A 21510-nucleotide genomic window follows, 5' to 3' on the forward strand; every position below is an offset into this window, starting at 1 on the left:
GAACCAGAAGAACACGATTAGAGTACGAGTGAAAGCATTTTTCTAAATAATGGATATCGTACTCTTATATTGCTATGACAATGACAACATTTGTAGTAGAGAGAGAGAGCCTGGAGCACTGAGCCTGGTGCAAGACTGAAGGCCTGACCCAAAGGCTGTGAACCAGAGCACGCCTGGTCTTGCCACAATTACACCAAACTAGTTATTTACATAAATACTTCACAGAAGACTAGTACAGATACACCTCAATCTAGTAGAGGATCAGGTGGTCTGACAGAACAATGAAGAGGGATGTTTTGTCCAAAATATCAGGAACAAACTGATGTCATGAAATACGTACGGTGGTACATAAGTTGTGTATCCCAGTTGTTTGCCTCAGTCTATAAATGTTGGGGTACCTCACCTTGACCCTGTGTGTGGCCTGGGGGAACAGCAGAAAGTCCCACTGCTGACTGAGCCACTCCTTGCCTCTGGACACTCATGTGTTTGTGAACCTGTAACCACGGATCCAGGGCACTAGGACAGTGCTTTTAGGGCAAAAACCTGGCCAAGGGCCTTTGTCACCAAACAGTGCCTGAGGTCTTTCTTTATGAGTAATATTGAGACTGGCTAAATTAACATGCTGCACTACCTGTTAATACTAGTAACATTGACGTGGAGCAGCCTGAATAGCGTTACCGAGGCAACAACCTTCCAGCCTTCAGCACTTAACAACAACAAGGTACAGTTAAACAGAGACGGGGGGTCGTGCAGGACCCACAATAATTCACATGGAAACAGTATATTTTATGCCTATAATGACATATATAAAGTGGTCTACTCACTGAAGTGCGCCTTGTTTTGGCTATGTGTGGGGATTAGCCTGTGCTTACTTTGTGCCAGGGCTTGCCAGGGCTGAGCTCTGACAGGTCTAGGCTTGGCAGTTCATAGCCCTGGCACCTTTGGCCTTGCTGTGTCAGTTATGAAAGTAAAAAAATTGCTTGAACCCTGGCACCTATTTCATTACAAATTAAGCACTGCAATTAGCTCTCACCCTGTCTAGCACTGCCTTCTGTCAGTTGCTCATGCTTTGGACCCCATCCCCCTCCATCTCTCTGACTCAGGGTACTCCCTCTTCATGACTCGGCCCTCCAAATTGGTCTCTATATTGTCCTCCTCTTCCAGCGTGACAAAATCCCACCGGACAAGCTGTCCCTATGCCATCTCAGGCAGTCTTCTGTTCCAACTCCAGGTCCTGTGCCACTTTGCCAGTGTCTGGTAGGGGAACCCAAGGCCTGCCTGCTAAACCAAGTTCCAGCCCCCGGACCCTATGACTAGCAAGCCAGATCTGATCAGGCTGATCTCCAGTTATTGTTTCCTTGTGCTCCTTCCTACCCCATTGTAGGGTTACCATATTTCAACAAGCAAAAAAGAGGACGGGAGGAGCCCCGCCCTAGCCCCGCCCCTGCCCCTCCCACTTCCCGCCCCCCCAGAACCCCCAACCCTCCCCCCGTTCCTTGTCCCCTGACTGCCCCCTCCTGGGACCCCTGCCCCTAACTGCCCCCCAGGACTCCACTCCCTATCTAAGCCTCCTTGCCTCTTGTCCCCTGACTGCCCCAACCCTTATCCACACCCCCACCCCCAGACAGACCCCTGGGACTCCCACGCCCCATCCAACCACTCCCCACCCCCTGACAGCCCCCCCAGAACTCCCAACCCATCTAAACCCCTCTGCTCCCTGTCCCCTGACTGCTGTGATCCCTCTCCCCACTTCTACCCCCTGACAGCTCCCCCCCAGAACTCCCAGCCCCCTACCCCCCCGCTCCTTGTCCCCTGACTGCCCCCTCCTGGGACCTCTGCTCCTAACTGCCCTCCAGAACCCCACCCCCTACCTAAGACTCCCTGTTCCTTGTCCCCTAACTGCCCCCTCCTAAGACTCCCCCCAACTGCCCCCCAGGACCCTACCCCCTACCTGTACCCTGACTGCCCAAAACTTTTTCCACTCACCCCCAAAAGCCCCCCCCCATTTCTTGACTGCCCCCTCCAGAACCTCCCTGGCCCCCTGGCCCCCTTACCCTGCTGCTCAGAACAGGGTGTGAGCCGGACACGTGGCTGCGCTCCCCAGCACAACAAAACCCGGTCCCTGGCCCTGCACAATGCTGCCGGACCGGGCTGCAGGAGGAGGAGCTGCCGGCCGGCTCAGAATGCAGGGGGGAGGGGGGGGAGGAGGAAGCTGCTCCGGAGTCCAGCCCGGGACTTTCCTGCAGCCCTCCCAGCTCTGCTCTGCCGGGGGAGGGGGGAAATCCCGGACATTGTGAGTGCTTTACAAATTCCCCCCGGACGCTATTTTTAGCACGAAAAGGAGGACATGTCCGGGTAAATCCGGACGAATGGTAACCCTACCCCATTGCCTATTTCTGAGTTTACCACCAGAGTTTCCTCCATGTCCTGTAGCTACTTCACTGCTCTAGGCCTCTTGTCAGACTCCCCAGTCCAAGGCAGAACCCAAGGATTACTGCCCTCCATGGTTTTCCTCCTTGGACCTGCCAACTCCCTTTCCCTCTAGGGAGTGACTGCAGCCCTCCTCCCTGCAGCCTATTTGTGCTTTCACTGGTTTTACACTCCTAGGCCAACTCCTCTCCCAGCTGAGATTCACCTGCCATTGGGCCATATCACTTCCTGGTTCCCCTTCAGATGCAGCATCTAAGGTTAATAGGCCCCTCCTGGTCCATAGATCCCTGCTCAGAGCTCATATGGGGTGGCCAATTAATTGAAAATGCCAATTAATCAACAGTGGAACATTTCACAGGAACATGTCAATTATGACATCTCTGCCTAGTTCCCTGCCAATTCACCTACCCACCTGGCTCCTTGGCAATCTAACTGGCAAACTGCCAGGGCTCCTGGGCTGCCAGTATCCCTGGCTCCTCAGAAGCCCACCTGGCAAGGAGCTTGGCAGCCAGGGTTTCCAGCTCTTTGTCAGTCCACTTGGAGGATTGCTGCAGCGCCAGGGCTCCGAGGGTCATGGCTCCATGGAAACCAGGCTCCCAAATTCCCTGGCTCCCCAGCTTCTTCTGAGCAGCCCACGAGCCAGGGGAGCATATTTCACGTCAGAAATACTAAAATGTTTCCATTGCAGGAATATTTTGGTGTTTCCAAAACAAAAGATTGCGTAATTTAATGTCTATGAATTTTGCCAAACTTTTGGCTTTTTGTACCAATTCAGGATAAGAAAATTTCCCCAAACCTTGAAATTTTTCACAAAAGTGAAATTCACTTTCTTGTTATAATATGGATATTCTACAAGGCTTGGGTTGCATTCACTTTTTTTTCCTTTTAACTTGCTAATTATATACAAACGCACCCCTCTCCTTCTGAGAACTGGCACACCCCTGGAGGGTAAGAAGACTCCAAGGTCTCACCAACAGCAGAAATCAAACAAAGTAGGGGAACAGACATAATCGTAGATTTTAAGGAAAGAAGGATCCATGCCTGCCTCCCAACTACTGCTCCCACTATTTGAGGGATTTCATGTCACCAGTGTGAAATGTCACACAAGGAGCTACACAAACCTGGCAGCTACCAGGAGGTGGAGGATGATTGATGAGGCGAGGCAAAGCAAAGGGGAGGGTTGGTTTTCAAGGAGAGATTTGTTGGAGCAGAGAAGGCCCTTGGTGAATGAAGACAGGGAGGGAGTCCCTCCAGGTACAGAGGCAGCGGAGTACATGGTTTGATACTGAGAGGTGGAAGGAGAAAAAAAGGGAGAGGAGAGGGAAGCACACAGATTGGGAGCTTCTAACGTTGTCTCCTAAGGGTGATGTATATGTGACGCCTGTAGGTGTAACGGTCCCTAGCATAGGGTATCTGATCAACAGGCTAAAGATAGACAATTGCACAACTTCTCTTGCCCTAGGCACCATCAACCCAGCTCGGTCCCTGACCTGCAATGTGTCAGATAGCTACAATAAATAAGTTAATTAAATAAATATATAGGAGCATGGAGGTGAGCTGGAGAAATAAGAAGAATCTTTATTAAGTGAAAGTTTAATTCCACTGAGCTAAATTGAAATTACATGAATGAACAGGGGAGGGAGGACTCTAGTTCAGTCCAATGCCACAGAAACTCCCCACATCAAAGCAAGCTGTCCAATCATAAGCATTAGATCACTACAATTTACTCTGATTGGCTGATCAGACCTCAAGAGTGGAAACTGTTACTAGCCCCTTGTAAATAAAGCAGCATTTATGGCTGTCAAAAGAAGTTTCCATTGTTGTCGTCTGCCCCACAAATGAACTGAAAACATAACCAGCTTATGTCAGGAACAGATTCATACCTGAGCCAGTCTCAGAATATTGCTGGGTTATTGTACATGCCTTAGGTTTTTTTTGTTTTTTTTTTTTTTTTTTGGCATTGCACTTAATTTTGTTAAATCACAGTTACTTAAAAAGCCAGATTATTTAACTTTCTGTTTCAAGACAGTGAGTTCATTTCTGTCACTGTACTAATGAGTCCAGGATCATAGATAATCAAATTCACTACTAGTGTAGGATATTGAGATGACTTTTCATGGTCTTTATCGAGGCAAAACACAGAGCTGGAATGGTTTTGGTGAACTTACCACTACACTTGGTAGTGGAGTTATATCAATGTCCTTGGGGTCAATGGGAGATTTCAAGGTAAAATTCTGCAAAATCATTGTCAGTATCAAAAATATCTCCATCCGAGCCAGACCCTCTCCCACGCAAATCCGCTTCCCTGCAATGAAAAAGGAATATTGAGGAGATGCAGGAGATCTTTCTTTGCAACATATGTTAAATATTGTTACAATGGAAGTAAACCTCCAGATTAAAATTAGATGCACAGAGTGATTCAGGGTAACTACATGGAGGATAATGGCCATCTCTCAGAGTTCAAGAAAGTATAAAAGCATTTCATAGAATCATAGAACTGGAGGGACCTTGAGAGGTCATCTGGTCCAGTCCCCTGCACTCAAGGCAGGATTAAGTTTTATATTATTTGGGGGCTTAAGAAGCGACTCAGATCATTTTAAAGGCTGAGTTCCATAGAATAAGTAGCTTTTAAAATACCAATATGTGGAGAGAGTGGGCAGATGTGGGGTTTGAGGCATAGTTAATGCAGGTCCTGAGCCAGTTAATATGTTTAAGGTGGAAATGACACAGTGGTTCTTGAGTGGAAGGCGGAATTAATAGATAGCGAGGTGCAGGCATACCGAGTAGCAGAATGGAGGAGAACAGCATACAGGGTTTATTAACAGAGTGTCGGGATCTTCACTGATTGAAAGTTGAGAAGCTAAACAGCTTCTACTGATCTCTCTCTCTAGGTGACCATGCAGACGGCTTCTGCCCTGTTGCATATTACTCCCTTCAATTTTCCTTTTGCATGCACATTCACTCACAATTCATCCACAGTGGGCTGACACAGACAGATAAAGGAAGATGTGAAGTTGCCAGGCAGAGCGGACAGTAGTGCGTGTTCAATTAGTTAAAAAAGAGACTGGAGACCGACAGATGCCTCGCTGTTGTGAGAGGCTCTGCTTCAGGGATGGCCCGAAAAGGCTCTGCAGACTACAGTCTGAAAACTCTTTGTATACTCAAGACAAAGCAAAGAGAGAATGGTCTGGGATCTGAAATAAACATGGTTTTTTTTACCTGCAGAAAAAGGAATGAAGAAGTCACTCTTCTTAAAGGCACCATTTTCATCCAAGAAATGTCCCGGATTAAATTGCTCTGGCTTTGGAAATTCTCTGCTGTCACCTAGGACTGACTGCAGAGCAGGGAATATAGTGGTGCCCTGATTTAGTAAACACAGATAAAGAACGTTTAAGTGGATACTGTTCAAACCGAAAAGCCTCCAGAATTCACTGAGCTGATTAGTTGGACACATTTTTCTTTCCTTCATTTCCTTGCATTCCCTGGAAATTCATGCCTTCAACCAGGTCTAGACATACTCAGATTCCATGAGAAAAGGTAACCCCACCAAACTGCAGCCTACCTGGAACAACTAGATCCTGGAATTTCATAAGAAAGGCTGCTCCCATTAGATTACGACCCTGGTTTCTACATCAAAGAGGTTTGGAAAAGTCTGGCTAAGATCCAGAAGTGTTAGGTGCATCTCTTAGCTGCTATTTGGAAGCAGTTGAGTTTCCCTCATCTTTATAGTTTAGTCATCACACCAATAGTTTCCTCATAACTAACTAACTAACTAACTAAACTAACAGCGTGATAATGCTAAAAAGCCCTATACAACTCAAAGTGAAATTCAGTTAGCAACCTAGGACGTGGTCACTGCGAGTTGTGGTGTATATTAACACCTCAGCATGTCTAAAGATTGTTGGAGATGGAATCATCTTAGGGCAGGTCTACACTAACCTCCCAATTCGAACTAAGGTACGCAACTTCAGCTACGTGAATAACGTAGCTGAAGTTCGAAGTACCTTAGTTCGAACTTACCTCGGTCCAGACGCGGCAGGCAGGCTCCCCCGTCGATGCCGCGTACTCCTCTCGCCGAGCTGGAGTACCGCAGTCGACGGCGAGCACTTCCGGGTTCGACTTATCTCGTCCAGACAAGACGCGATAAGTCGAACCCAGAAGTTCGATTTGCTTGCTGCCGAACTACCGGGTAAGTGTAGACCTACCCTTAGAAATTGACCTCCCAAAAGAGGCTCCCAAAAAGAGGGAAACTATTGCACACTTGCTTCATATCTTTTCCACATATAAAAGCTTGAACTAAGCTCTAAGCTTTTCTTCTAAAAGGAGAGTTGAGCCTGCAGAAGGCTGGGTTCTATTCTTCTTCATGCCAATAATAACTGGAGCATTATTGGTAATTGTGAAAATACCTGTCATGCTCAAACCAGGGCAAACATTTCTATTGTGAATAATTCAAAACTGAAAAAAGGAAAAGGTAGAAGAATTGGATTTTTCAGAGAAACCTTTAGAACTAACCTTTGGGATAACATATTGTCTGAAATGAGTGTCTCTGGTCACTGCATGTGGGACACCCATTGGGACAAGGTTAACGAATCTTTGGATCTCGTGTATCACAGCATCTGTGTAGGGCATCTGGCTTCGGTCTGCCATGCAGGGGCTTCGGCTTCGGCCAATCACACGGTCAATCTCTTCATGAACTTTCTCTGTCATCAAATGAACAGGTTAACAATAAAGCTAAAGAACACAATTCCCATAATTTTGCCCCCATTCTGTCACATAGTAAGAAATACACACGTCTCAGCAGATGCACGTTGGGAATATAAGCAAGTTATAACAATATAACGGTTAGTTTTGGGTTACAGAAACTACTGTACATGGTATCTAGGACAAAATGCCTATAATGTAATTATTAGGGCAGTGATATGGCTCATGCCTGGTTATGTTATAAAAGAGAGAACAGTGTGATGTTATCGCCAGAGCATATAACTAACTGCTACACAAGAGACTGAGGCCTAAAATTTCCCCCCACCAAAGTCAATCATCCACATGAGCATGGAGGAAGCCGATGAGGTGGAAATTAGTGCTGTATATTAGCTGGGTTTTGATAAATCTCTAGCACTGACAGAGTTTTGATTTAAGCCCTTACTCAATCCTGACACCTACAAGATGATTAAATCCTAAAATGAAATGGCTTTGTCTTTATCTGAGTGGAGGGTGCCCGTCTGACAGCCCTGGAATCCAAAGGTACCTGTTACCCACAGACCAGGCACCATCTGGCCAATGGCACCGCAGGCTTCCCCCACACAAACACATACACTTTCCCCTGGCCCGTGAGCCTTAACATGAACCGTGAGGTGAGAAAGGAATCCAGTCATAATGGCCTACTCAGTCTGAAGGCCCTGTGCTGAAACCGCCCATAAGGAGGCTGAGTAATGGCAGTTGTGATGGTGCTTTTCGAATGCAGACACCTGTCTACACAAACTGAACTAAAACACCCAGCCCCAAACACCTCTCACATAAATCAGCCTGCACACAGTGGTGACATGGCTCACTTCCAGCCCAAGACAGATTTGATCTGGTGACTTAAGGGGCAGGGGTCTGTACCCATTAGAGGTCCCTTGAGCCATGTAATCCCCTCATCTCTCTAAGACTTAAAGTTGTGTGTGTCTTTGTGGTACCTTCTATATCTGGGTATTTCAGAAGAATCAGGAGTCCATGTCTCAGGGTGGTGCTTGATGTCCCTGTTCCAGCAAGGAATAAGTCTAGTGTGCTTCTCAACAAGTTTTCAGTGTTAAATTCCGACTGGCCATTCTGTTGCTCCTGTAGAGAGACTTCTTATAGTTGTTTGATCATTGACTGTAAGAGTATGGGATCTATTCATACAGGCCCAAACCCTCTCATCTTCTACCTGCTCTGTGACCCACTTGGTATCTTTATAAAAATCCTTACAAAAAATGGGCCACAGCCCTGCAGATTGCAGTAGCACTGCAAGGTGCTTTACGCCATTGCTGTGGAAGCCTGTGGTCTTTTGTAAAGAGAACTGGAACATTACAGTAACCAAGTTAGTTTTCATCTATATTTCTAACTGTTAACATTGAACTTGTTGTTGTTGATTCCTTTGCTTTCCTATTTTGTTTGCCTGGGCAGCACTAATTGCCTTGATAACCTTGAATTAGAAATGGAACCAAATGTTCCTAACCAATTTTTATGTTCCAACGGAAGCGAAAACCCACTGAAAACACAAATGCCTGGCTACCTGTTGAATGAGGAGTGCACTGATAGAACTCGTAATAGGCTGTCGTTGCAAAATATTACATGAGATTAGCAGGAGGGGTTTCCAAAGAAGCAGGTAATAGGTTAGGTCTGTAGGTGTGGACATAGGCAGCCATTTGAAACTGCTTTCTCCTGCTAATTCCACTGGATGCTAACATAGAGCAGTAAAAGTGCCTCTGTCCACCCACTTAATAAAAACTCTTTCAATGGCTAGATTACAAACAGAGCCAATCTACTTGTTTCCAAGCGCTTTTGATACCTGGTTTGGGTGCTCTGTCCTTTTAAGACATCTACACTGCAATAAAAAAAAACACGTCTGGCCTGGGTCAGCTGACTCCAGCTCGTGGGGATCAGGTTGAGGGGCTATAATATTGCAGTGTAGACATACAGGCTCAGGCTGGAGCCCAGGCTCTGAGGCCCAGAAAGAGGGAAGAGGCCCAGAACCTGGGCTGCAGCCCAAGCACCAATGTTTACACAGCAATTTTATAACCATGCAGACCAAGCCCGTCAAGCCCAAGTCAGCTGACCCGGGCCAGCCATGGCTGTGCTGTGGGTCTTTCATTGCAGTGTGCGGATACCCTTAGAGACAAATCCTGTTTGTCTTACTCACTGGTGTAGTCTCACTGGCATCATCGGCACTACTCACACAAATGAGGTGAACAGGGCTTGGCTTTTAGAATGTAAGTTCCAGGAGCAGAAACCAGGTCTGCCTTTCGGTCTTGTACAGAGTGATAAATACCCATTATAGGTATATATAATAACCCACTCCACAGCAAAGGGGAAGGGCTGCTGCCCTCACTTACCTGTTCCATTTTGATGAGGAAAGCATCGATGAAGTCTCGAGGGCAGCTAAGATCCAGAGACTCTTTGTGCATCTTCACTCTCTCCAGAACAAATATTCTCAACTCCTCTGAATTTTTAAGTAACTCCTGGTGAGGCCCAGGTATATGATCCATGAGAGTTGGGAAAAAATTGTACAGCTAGAATGATGGAAGGAAAATCACAGCTTTGTTTATCTGGACATAACAAATAATCAATTGACTCAATTGGCCCAGTTGACTCAGTTACAGCAGCACGATACAATACTTCTGCGGCACGTTCCTGTGCAAATGGATTCTAAAGAACTTCTCCAGCTTCACTAATTCATTCTACTCGATACACACATATTCCTCACGTAAACTGCAGTGACACTCAGTTCTATTCACTACAATAATCTCCATTATTTCAAACATAAAACCATCCCCAGTATTCACATGCTTTTCTTGAAAAAAATCACACTCAAGTTCCCAAACCTAACTTGGACTACAGATTTTCATAGGCAGTAATAAAACATTATAGACTTTACAAGTAAAAGATATCTTAGTCTTCCTCAGGTTGGAGTGAAGGGGCCAAATTCTCTGCTGCAGTAACTCCATTGATTTCGACTGAGTTCGACTGTTGTGCATTCGGTGAGATTTTCAGCAATAGGATGTGTGAGTGGCTGTGTAATGGAAATGAAAAGGAGTTTGCTTTGCGGGTGAGGAATGTGACCACATACAGGTATCCCATTGTGAATATACTAAGGCATATGAATTGCAATGGTTTGGATGCTAATGTTTTAATTGCTAACGTTTTAATTCTGAGCAAATGAAGTGTTTTGTGTGGGAATTTAAATAATCCTCAGAAACAAGTTTGAGGCTGGGATTGGTAATAGCTGCAGCCTAATGAGGAGAATAGGAACATTAAGGGAATCTGAAATAACAATAGTTTAAGGAGAATGAATGGTAAAAGAAAGAAATCTTTGTCCCTTCCTCCATTATAAAGGAGAAGAGTGGGAAAAAACACTGAACACACCTGTCCCAGGAGAGAACGAAGGAGTTCATTGTTATCCTCTGTGAGTTTAATTAATGTCAGAAACTTCTGATCGTCATAGTCAAACCGGTCCCCAAAGACAATGGAGCAGATGATGTTGGACACAGCATGGGTGAGAGGGATGGTGGGGTCAAAGGGTCGCTCTGCAATAAAACCAAACCAGGGTCCAGTTTTGAATTCAGTACTTTCACCTACAGCATCACATCCTTTGATGTTATTGGGAAGTTCTGGATGTCCTGGCCCCAGGCCAAGAGTGCAGTCCCTAATATTCATTGGGGAGGGTGAGTTATGGTGTCACAGTTCCAGAGTAAGCTGGCCTTTAGACCCCTTTCAGTCCCTCTCGAGAGCCCCCCTCAGGTGACAGGCCTGAGTTCCTGCCCCTCTCTGAATGGGAGGAACCCCTCAGTCCAACCACCCTTGGACTGGATATCTGGGCGGCAGACTCACTACTTCCCAACTATGGTAGCGTGACAGGCTGCTCTGTGCTGGGCACCCGTGAGCCCTTTTCCTCCAGGGACCTGTGACCAGCGGGGGATCAAAGTGACTCAAAAACAGCTTCTCCAAAACAAAGCATTATTTATCCTTCCAAAGGTATGCAGAACACAGAGCAAAAACTAGAAACAATAAAGGCTTCTACACACATTCCTTTTACCTAAACAATCTTTCCTTGCAAGCTTTGGTAAGTTCCATTCAGCCCAGTTACCTCCATCTCACTCAGCCCCCTTCCTTCTTGGGTGAAAATCCTTAAGGTTTTAGTATCTCTGTTGGATGCTAGTTTCTGTCTCAAAAGAGAATACTTGCCAAATAACTGAAGCGACGCTGGGCGTGTTCTCAAATTAACTGCTTCTCCATTATTACCCTTGGCATTCTCTCTGACCGTACTTATCTTTGCTATTAGTTCATTTCCTCTTGGTGTCCCCCTTTCAGCCTCCTTTTATTTAATTCAGTACAGGATAATATCACACAGATAAACTGAGGTGCACATGAAAAATAACACAGATATTTCCCTCATTCTTCACATAGGGCTTCCCCAATGCTATCTCTGTACATTTATATTAAATAATTATCCCCATTTTCCTGGGAATCAGTTTTCACTCTGTCTCCTTTGCTGCTCCCTGCCTGACACACTCTGATCTAACCAGAGACCATGAGTCCCTCTCTGAGTGACACCTGCCTGTGTGCCATAGACTCTGTACACAGGCCTGACAGACAGTATCCCTTTCAGAACAAGATCCTGCATTCAGATGATTCTACCTGAGCCATTGCTTGTAGCATCATCACAAACTCCTAAAATGCAGCGGGACCTATACAATGTTCAAAGGAATTGTCTACAAGACTTCACCCCTCTGACTTGAGACCACATTGCACAGAGAGTACATCCAGAAGCAGCATTTTCTCCATGCAGTGTGTTCTCGCCTCACAGCAGACTCCTGCTCATGTCTCTCACCAGGGGTGAAAGTAACCGGTACCTGAAGTCCTGCGCTGGGGGGGGGGGGGCCTCAACCGGAAGAGGCATGGCCTCAACCGGAAGAGGTGGGGCCTTTAAATTAAGATTTAAAGGGCCTAGAGCTCCAGCTGCGGTAGCAGCGGCTGGGAGCCCCAGGCCCTTTAAATCACCACCAGAGCTACCAGCTGCAGACGTGGCTGGGAGCCCCGGGACTTGGGGGCAATTTAAAGGGCCAGGGGCTCCGGCCGCCACTACTGCAGCGACTTACTTTCACCTCTGTCCCTCACCCAGGCAGATTCCTTTTGAGTCATTATCTACAGGAGCAGCTTCCCTTGGCTCAGGATACACAAGTGGCAATAGCAGTAAAGTGGCTCTCTCTTGTGTCTGTATCATGGGTGGGGAAGGTTCTCCGTGCATTCTCCTCTCATACACACAATTCACCCAGATGGACAGTCAACTTCATTTTAGCCCTTAATGTTGCACTGTATATTGCAAGAGGCAGGATGGTCTTGTGGTTAAAGCCGTGGCCTGGGTCTCAGGAAATCTGGAGACAATTCCCAGCTCTGCCACAAACTTCCAGGTCTGACCTCAGGCAAGTCACTTAATCTCTCTCTGTCTCAGTTCCCCGTCTCTAAAAGAGATAAAATAATTCTTCCTTTCTCCACTTTTTCTTTTTCATGTGTATTTAATATGTACATTGCTTGGGGCAGGGACTGTCTCAAACTGTTTGTTAACACAACCTATAGGCAAAGGAGCCCCAGTGTTGGCTGGGACCTCTAGAAACTAATAGAACATAAATAAATAAATAAATAATAATCATCACTTAGAAAGCACTGTAAATTTACACCGTGATTTCAAACGTTCCTCGGGAGGCCATCCCCATACAATGTAGGTGCCAGACTTGTATCAGACATCTAGCAGAGAAGAAAATCAAAATAAGGAAGCTGTGGGCCTGCAGGGCCGGCTCCAGGCACCAGCCCACCAAGCTTGTGCTTGGGGCGGCACCTGGAGGGGGGCGGCGCGGTGCAGCGCTCTGGCTGCCGGGGAGACCGGAGCCCCGGCCGGGCACTCCGCCCTCCCCCCGGCGCTCTGGCCACCGGGGAGACCGGAGCCCCGGCCGGGCACTCCGCCCTCCTCCCAGGGCTCCGGCCGCCCTCCCCCCCGCGCCCTCCCCTGCTGTGCGGGGGGTGGGGGGGTGGAGGCTTTTTTGCCTGTGGCGGCAAAAAAGCCAGAGCCGGCCCTGTGGGCCTGGGTGTCTTATTAGCCCAACACACTGAAGATAAACTAATCCACTCTAACATGGTTCACTGTGTTAGCTTCTGCCTACTCTGGACAAACATTTTCCATTTGCCCATTGGCCACAGATCAGAGGGTAGAAAACATGGGAAATAACAGCCAGAAAAGGTCATCTCTGGAACTTTTCTCACATATTTTTCCTTCAAATTAACAGAAGCTGTTATACGTGCAGCTAATGGCTTGAGCTATAAGGTATTTGAACCAAAGTTAGTATCACAAAATAAAGGAAGACAAGAGTCTTTAGCCGACTCCTCAATTCCTGACATACGTGCAGCAAATCCCCACCGTGTGTGTTTCTGAGCCTTTCCACCAGAAAATGGGCTTCCTCCTGGATCCGTTCCTCAACACTTTTCTTCCCCATCCCAAAGTTTCTCAAGGTGGTGAGGGCAAATCGGCGAAGCTGCTTCCAGCGCTCCCCATTGCTGAATATAATGCCTGGAAAAGGGAGGACAGGAATGAAAGGGGGGGGGGGCAGATTAAATTTGCTAAATTTCTAACCTAAGGAAATATCGGTCATTGAAAGTTTTAATGTGAACACAAACATTATTGTATGTGTGTTCTACTGGAGACACTACATTACACTGATATGTGTATGTAACTCAAAATCCCACACATTAATCTCATTGCTGTTTAAAATAATTCCATTGGTTGCCATGCCCAATGGCTGTATTTTGTTCTCTAACGCAGTGCAAACTGTCACAGTAATTAGAGCAAAGTACATATACTGGTACCATGTAAAGATAAGAAATACACTGGGACATAAATAGGCGGCTAAAGTTAGTATCCTTCAAAGAACAGGACTAAGTGAAACACCAGCTGTCTTCTCTGTCGTGTTCTCCACATACATAGAACATCAGCGCTACATGCTGAAGTTGTTAGAAATGTACCTGTTCCTTTGGCAAGCTTGTCAGCCAGTGCCAGTTTTCCTCTTCCACTGAACTCGTCCCCTTGATCAATCAGAGCTTCCTTCACAGCCTCCTGTCCATACAACACCACAACCCGCAGTGAGCCCAAGTATATTGTGAAAACCGGGCCGTACTTCGCACTGAGCTGTAAAAGATTAACACAAAGGACCAATACGTTTTTACTAAATCCATTTAAGAATAAGAATGAGAGTGGATCAAATTACAAACTGATGAACGAGCTCTCCTGCCACTAAGGATTACACCCAAAAAAGGATATAGGCACCTAAATGCAAAATGTAGATCCTGAAAACCCCCAGCTAACTCTCTAGGCACCTAAACTCCCTCAGTGCCTAAGTTTCCACCCCTGAATTCCATGAGGCACTTATAACTTCTGTTGCTGGGCATGCACGTGGCTACCTCAGTCCTTATGGCCAGTGCCTAACACATGCCCGAGCCCTGGCTGGATCGTCCAATGCAATGTTGCCCTCCCTAGCTCATCTGGTCTTAAATCACACCTAACAGATTAGACCCCATATACCAGGCACCAGAAGAGGAGGAGGAGGTTGCCCCCCTCCATCACTTTTAGTTTAGTGGGAATGGTACTCACCTGGGATGTGGGAGAGCCGGGTTTAATTCCCCCTCCCCCCCCCCCCCCCCCCGTACCTGATGTGAAGAAGGGATCTGAATCCAGGTCTCCCCTCTCTTTGGAGAGTGCTCAGGCCTAAACCACCACACTATGGGTCATTCTGGAGCAGGACTTTCCTGTTGAATCCATTCCATTGCATATCAATAAGTGAATAGTCATTGGAAAAGGAATGTGGGTCTCCCACATCCTGGGCGAGCAGCCTAGGCCTAACCACTAAGATACAGAGTCAGCCTCACTCTCTCTCTGGAGCAGCTGCCAAGGAAAGGTAAATCCATCAGAACACTGGACCTGAGTCCTCCCATCAGGCAATTCATCCCTGGATCATGGATGTGTGTGGGGAGGGGGGGCCCTTCTACTATCACTGTCCTTTCTGGATCTCCACCTGGGACGGATATGTCAACTTTACAGAGTAGAGCAACAGTCTAGGCCTTACCCTTGACCTGTGAAGAAGGCAAGTATCATTAGATCAATTTTACAAGTGGGAAACACACAAAGAACTTCAGCAGTTTCCCCAGACACATACGTGGAATCAATTGTAGAGCTGGGACCAGAACCCAAGGCTGCTGTCTGTCATTTTTCCCTGCTTAACCCACCAGACCACACTCCCCACTGCAGGATAACCTGTACAGGCTACAGTACAACTGAGAGGGCGTATTCTGGTTTACCTGTGAATAAGACACATTATGAAAAAAATAACACATTGCCAGGAACAGGTTGTATCTAGCATTCAAGATTAAATATTTCTGTGGAAAAAATATTCAGCCTTAAAAGTGAGGAGTTGAGCCACTGTGCAAACCCCAGAAATTTCAGAGTTCTCTTTCCCCAGGCTCTGCTTAACGCCCACCTGAGCCAAAGCCCTGGATAAGGAGAAAGCCCCCTTACCTCATGTATAGATTGGGGCAAGTTCCTCGTATTCAGCTGTAGCGTGTTCCCTATGATGGGAAAAGCAACAGGGCCAGGCGGCAGCTTCCCGCTTCCAGACATCTTTCTCCATGCAGAAAAGAAAAGAAGGCAAGAGACACAAATCACCAGGAAAACAGTTGTTGCTCCCAGAGGTTCCATTGCAGAGTGCAGCAATTATTCTGGGTTCTGGTAGGGGGTTACTTTGTATTTCAGAACCCACCTTTTATATATTGTATGGTGCAAACGTACGATGGCAAGCGCAAGCAATTAGCCAACTGCAGCTTTCAATTCTTCTGGGTCAACAAGATTATCTAGGGCTAACAAAGGTTACTGGATATTGACAAACTAGGAATGAACTCCTTTGAACCTTTGTTTGCAGGTCATCTGTGTTTGCCTCTTGTGTACTCAGTGACAGAGCACAAAAATTAATCATCACGTGAAAACTTCTAAGGCTCTCCAAACTGCCTGAGTCAGGCACTAAGTGTGCCTGCAACTGGCAGAGGGAAGGGCAGGAGCCGCCATCACCAGGGTCTTTTTCCTGGGGGTGGGCCAGGAGCAGCCCCACAGAGCCCCTTGCAGGGGCATCTAAAAGTTCCTTCTGAGAGTCAGAGATCTGTGGCAGAGACAATCTACCAAAATATTTATCTAGGGCCTCTTTACTAATTTCTTCTTAAGTTTTATCTAAACTTAAATATAGTTTAGATAAAACTGTAGAAATTGTTTATTAATATTTGACTGTGTTGAATATAATTTATTGCTACTATCGTGAACAGCAGCAATCTTATTTCTGAAAGCCTTTTGCTTAAGTCTGTATGCCAACAGCTTGCCAGCTTTTTTGACAGATTCCCAGTAGTTTTGCTTCAAACAGAATAAAGCAAACTCAGCCTTTTGGCACAGAAGTTTGTTGATTTCATAGCAAGGCTATCGATTCTATATTCTCTCCATTTCTTTTTAAAGGTTGCATAAGAGATGAGGCAGCCTCTGATGAAGGTTTCCCAAAGTGTGGCAGCTGATGAAGCGGTGGCAGCATTTGTTTTTAGAAAAAGGTCTAACTCCTGCTGGATGGAGTTAACAAATGATGTACCAAACAGCAGAGAGGTATTTCAACTCCATATTTTAGTTGCGGATGCATATCCTGGGGGCCTAAAAGACATATGTTTAGGAGCATGGTCAGATACAATAGTATCAATGTCACAATTAGTCACTGAATCGATCAAGTCTTGTGACACAAAGAAATAGTCCAATCCTGAATATTTTAAATGAGCTGCAGAGAAAAAAAATACTATAGCCTCTGGCCGTAGGATTACCCTATCTCCACATATCTTGTGAAGTTAAATCAGCCATGCATGCATGAAGTACCTAACGAGTATTCCTTTTTACCATTGAATGAATTTTTTCTTGTAACAGAGTTATTAAAACCTTTTATATTCTAGGAGACATATTTAATTATCAGAGCCAATGTTGTTCAAATATACCAGAGAAAATATAAAGTCGCTTTGTGAAAAAATAAAAAATTGCAAGTTTTCTAGGGCAGCATACAGTTCTTGTGTATCTGAGCAGCAAAGTTAAATCATCCAGAGACAGGGTGTCACTTCCTAGTACATATTCTACAACGGTGAGAAGGAAATTCCAAGCAATCAGAATGTACTGGGAGGGGGACAAAAAAAGGAATTAAATAAATTGGAAAACAAAACAGAAAAGATAGTGGAGAGAGAACTACACATTAGTACCATGCAATCAAAAAGAAGAATCTGTTTAGTCAGGCCAAAAACACACACTTCACACCCAGAGGAGGTGCAACCAGATCAGACGAAACTTGGAGATCCTCACAGCCAAATGTTACAACTACAGCATAGTAATCACCTATGATGAATAGAACCTTGATACATTAGTCCATACAGAAGCACCATCTAAGAAAAAATTATATACATATAATCACTAATCAAATGACAGATTTTATATTGATGCTCCTTTCCCATGAATTAAGGCAATAGGAAACAAATTGATAATAGCCCTTTAAGCCTTCAACCCCAATGAGAGAAAGAAAAAAAGAAAAGGAACTATCATATCAACTAGCACCCACCAACATCTTTAGAGCAGCCATATCAGATCTGAGAGCAGTACATAAATTCCATTTGGCTGGATCATTCCATAGGGATCTCCTCTTGCAAGGGAGGAGCGTGCAGATTTTTGAGGTATTTTTCTGTTTGAAGGGAACTGAATGACACTATCATAGAATCATAGAATATCAGGGTTGGAAGGGACCTCAGGAGGTCATCTAGTCCAACCCCCTGCTCAAAGCAGGACCAACCCCAATTAAATCATCCCAACAAGAGCTTTGTCAAGCCGGGCCTTAAAAACCTCTAAGGATGGAGATTTCACCACCTCCCAAGGTAACACAGTCCAGTGCTTCACCACCCTCCTAGTGAAATCGTTTTTCCTAATATCCAACCTGGACCTCCCCCAATGCAACTTGAGACCATTGCTCCTTGTTCTCTCATCTGCCACCACTAAGAACAGCAGAACTCCATCCTTTTTGGAACCCCCCCCCCCTTCAGGTAGTTGAAGGCTTCTATCAAATCCCCCCTCACTCTTCTTTTCTGCAGACTAAACAAGCCCAGTTCCCTCAGCATCTCCTCGTAAGTCATGTGCCCCAGCCTCCTAATCATTTTCGTTGCCCTCTGCTGGACTCTCTCCTATTTGTTCACATCCTTTCTGTAGTGGGGGGCCCAAAACTGGACGCAGTACTCCAGATGCGGTCTCATCAGTGCCAAATAGAGGGGAATAATCGCCTCCCTTGATCTGCTGGCAATGCTCCTATTAATGCGGCCCAATATGCCATTAGCCTTCTTGGCAACAGGGGCACACTGTTGACTCATATCCAGCTTCTTGTCCACTGTAATCCCCTGGTCCTTTTCTACAGAACTGCCGCTTAGCCAGTTGGTCCCCAGCCTGTAGCAGTGCATGCAGCGCCGTATTATTGCCTAGGCCGACAAGGGCTAGGCCTAGGGCGGCAAATTTTCAGGGGCAGAAGCTCCCCTCCGCGCCCCGCCCCCCTGCTCCAGCTCACCTCTGCCTCCTCTGCAAGCTTGCTGCGGCGTCCTGTTTCTCTCCCCCGCCAGCTGTTTCGTGGGGCAGGGAGGGAGGGGGGAGGAGGGGGAACGCCACGCGCTGGGGGAAGAGGCAGGGACGGGGGTGGGGATTGGAGGAAGGGATCCAACAGGGGAAGGGAGGGGGCGCAGTTGGGGCGGGGACTTTGGGGAGGGGGTTGGAATGGGGGCGGGAAAAGGGCGGAGTTGGGGCAGGGCCAGGGCGGCAATTATTTCCTGGCCTAGGGGCGGCAAAATTATTAATCCGCCTCTGAGTGCATAGGATTCTTCCGTCCTAAGTGCAGGACTCTGCACTTGTCCTTGTTGAACCGCATCAGATTTCTTTTGGCTCAATCCTCCAATTTGTCTAGGTCACTCTGGATGCTATCCCTACCCTCCAGCATATCTACCTCTCCTCCCAGCTCAGTGTCATCTGCAAACTTGCTGAGGGTGCAATCCATGCCATCATCCAGACCATTAATGAAGATGTTGAACAAAACCGGCACCAGGATCGACCTCGGGGGCACTCTGCTTGATACCGGCTGCCAACTAGATATCGAGCCGTTGATCACTACCCGTTGATCCCGATGATCCAGACAACTTTCTATCCACCTTATAGTCCGTTCATCCAATCCATACTTCTTTAACTTGCTAGCAAGAACACTGTGGAAGACCATATCAAAAGCTTTGCTAAAGTCAAGATATAGCATGTCCACCACTTTCCCCATATCCACAGAGCCAGTTATCTCATCATACCTCTGAACTATCTTCTTGCCATTCTCAATATGAAGCATTGCTGGGTATTTAATAAAATATTTCAAGTCCATCTTTCTGGCCAATTGTTCACTTGGTTAAAAGCAGCCTTCATTGCAAACATGTCATGGGCATAATTTTGAAAGAATAGTACTCTCATTGCTGATTCTCCTGATAGCAGCTCCTTTTTTCCTCTGGATTTCTGCAATGTAAGTTCCTTAGTAGCAAACTTCGGGAACTTCACAATCGATGTTCTTGGGCAACCTCCTGGAGCTGGCTTAGGGGCAAGGGCCTGTGTGCTTGTTCTATATCAAAACAAAAATCTACTGGCAGATCCAACAACTTAGCAAGCAGTTTAGAGACAAATTCAGAGGGTTTCTCTATTCCCTCAGGGACACCCACAACCCTGATGTTACATCGTCGTGAGTGGATTTCTAGATCAATTAGCTTGGTCTTCACGTTCTTGATATCATCACAGTTCTTCATAACCTGTAATTTGTTCTCTTTCAAATTATCTTCCACTCCAGAAATTCTGGGTTCTGCTTCACTCATCGATCTGGACAGAGCTTGTTGTGCACTCTGAATCTCAGTCGTGATGGCCTGGAGGGTGGAAACTGTAGATTTAATTTGAAGAGTATTTGTGGCCACCGGCTGTAGTACAGCCATCAGCTGTGCTCCATCAGGCTCACACACCATTTTGTCTGTAGTAGGGAGGGAGGCAGATCTCTTCTATTTTTTTGGTGCTTTCAGATTCGGAGAGGAAGATGCAGAGCTAGAGGGCAGGGTGGGGGGTTCTCTAGTCAGGCACAATATTTCTTGGGGCTGGGTGATGGGGTTTATGGGACAAAGTTTGGGGATTCCCTGTGGGCCACTTTGGAGCTGAAGCAACCTGCATCCACGTTGCTCACGGTGCACTCTGGTGTCCAGTTTTCTCTTCTCTTAATACCCATCAGTTTGCTGATATTCCGACACTGAAATGTGGCTGATTGTGGGCAGTGATCTAAACATGGTCTCACAGTGCCATCTAGAGTTCCCACTCTTACCATCTCCCTACCGCATGTCGTCTCTGGACAAAGAGCCCACAATTACACTAGCTTTTTTGCCTCTGCAGCTGTATTGGAGACTCAGATCCATTTTCCTATTCCCATCTTTTTTAGTGTAATAGAATCATAAGACTGGAAGGGACCTCAAGAGGTCATCTAGTCCAATCCCCAGCACTCATGGCAGGACTAAGTCATATTTAGACCATCCCTGACAGGTGTTTGTGTAACCTACTCTTAAAAATCTCCAATTATGGGGATTCCACAACCTCCCTAGGCAATTTATTCCAGTTCTTAACCACTCTGACAGTTAGGAAGATTTTCCTAATGTCCAACCTAAACCTCCCTTGCTGCAATTTAAGCCCATTGCTTTTTGTCCTATCCTCAGATATTAAGAAAAACAGTTTTTCTTCCTCCTCCTTGAAATAACCTTTTATGTACTTGAAAACTGTTATCATGTCCCCCCTCAGTCTTCTCTTTTCCAGACTAAACAAACCCAATTTTTTCAGTCTTCCCTCATAGATCATGTTTTCTAGACCTTTCATCATTTATGTTGCTCTTCTCTGAATTCTCTCCAATTTGTCCACATCTTTCCTGAAAAGTGGCACTCAGAACTGGACACAGTACTCCAGTTGAGCCCTAATCAGTGTGGAGTAGAGCAGAAGGGTTACTTCTTGTGTCTTGCTTGCAACACTCCTGCTAATACATCCCAGAATGATGTTTGCTTTTTTTGCAACAGTGTTACACTGTTGACTCATATTTAGCTTGTGATCCACTATGACCCCCAGATCCCTTTCCGCAGTACTCCTTCCACGGCAGTCATTTCCCATTTTGTTTGTGTGCAGCTTTTTGTTCCTTCCTAAGTGGAGTACTTTGCATT

General features: G+C 46.1%; 1 protein-coding gene across 1 annotated transcript; it reads right to left on the reverse strand.

Annotated features, from left to right (window-relative positions):
* Positions 1-3983: 3983 nt before the first annotated feature.
* Positions 3984-15998, reverse strand: LOC101944972 (cytochrome P450 2H1-like). The gene is made up of 9 exons (XM_005311359.4): positions 15728-15998; positions 14182-14344; positions 13580-13729; positions 10534-10694; positions 9504-9680; positions 8106-8247; positions 6943-7130; positions 5650-5791; positions 3984-4735 (listed from the first exon to the last, which is right to left on the reverse strand). The coding sequence occupies exons 1-9, from the start codon at positions 15905-15907 to the stop codon at positions 4554-4556; spliced, it is 1485 nt and encodes a 494-aa protein (XP_005311416.1). The 5' UTR covers positions 15908-15998; the 3' UTR covers positions 3984-4553.
* Between the last annotated feature and the right edge of the window lie 5512 nt (positions 15999-21510).

This window comes from Chrysemys picta, chromosome 7 (genome assembly GCF_011386835.1).
Source record: "Chrysemys picta bellii isolate R12L10 chromosome 7, ASM1138683v2, whole genome shotgun sequence".
In the NCBI taxonomy this organism is placed as follows: domain Eukaryota; kingdom Metazoa; phylum Chordata; order Testudines; family Emydidae; genus Chrysemys; species Chrysemys picta.

Excerpts from the sequence above, each read along its gene's own strand:
- LOC101944972 (XM_005311359.4), bottom strand. The coding sequence starts at position 15,907 with ATGGAACCTCTGGGAGCAACAACTGTTTTCCTGGTGATTTGTGTCTCT. Across the intron at positions 13,730-14,181 it reads CAAGCTTGCCAAAGGAACAG|GCATTATATTCAGCAATGGG; the intron begins GTACATTTCTAA and ends TCCCTTTTCCAG. Across the intron at positions 5,792-6,942 it reads GACAATATGTTATCCCAAAG|GGCACCACTATATTCCCTGC; the intron begins GTTAGTTCTAAA and ends TTACTAAATCAG.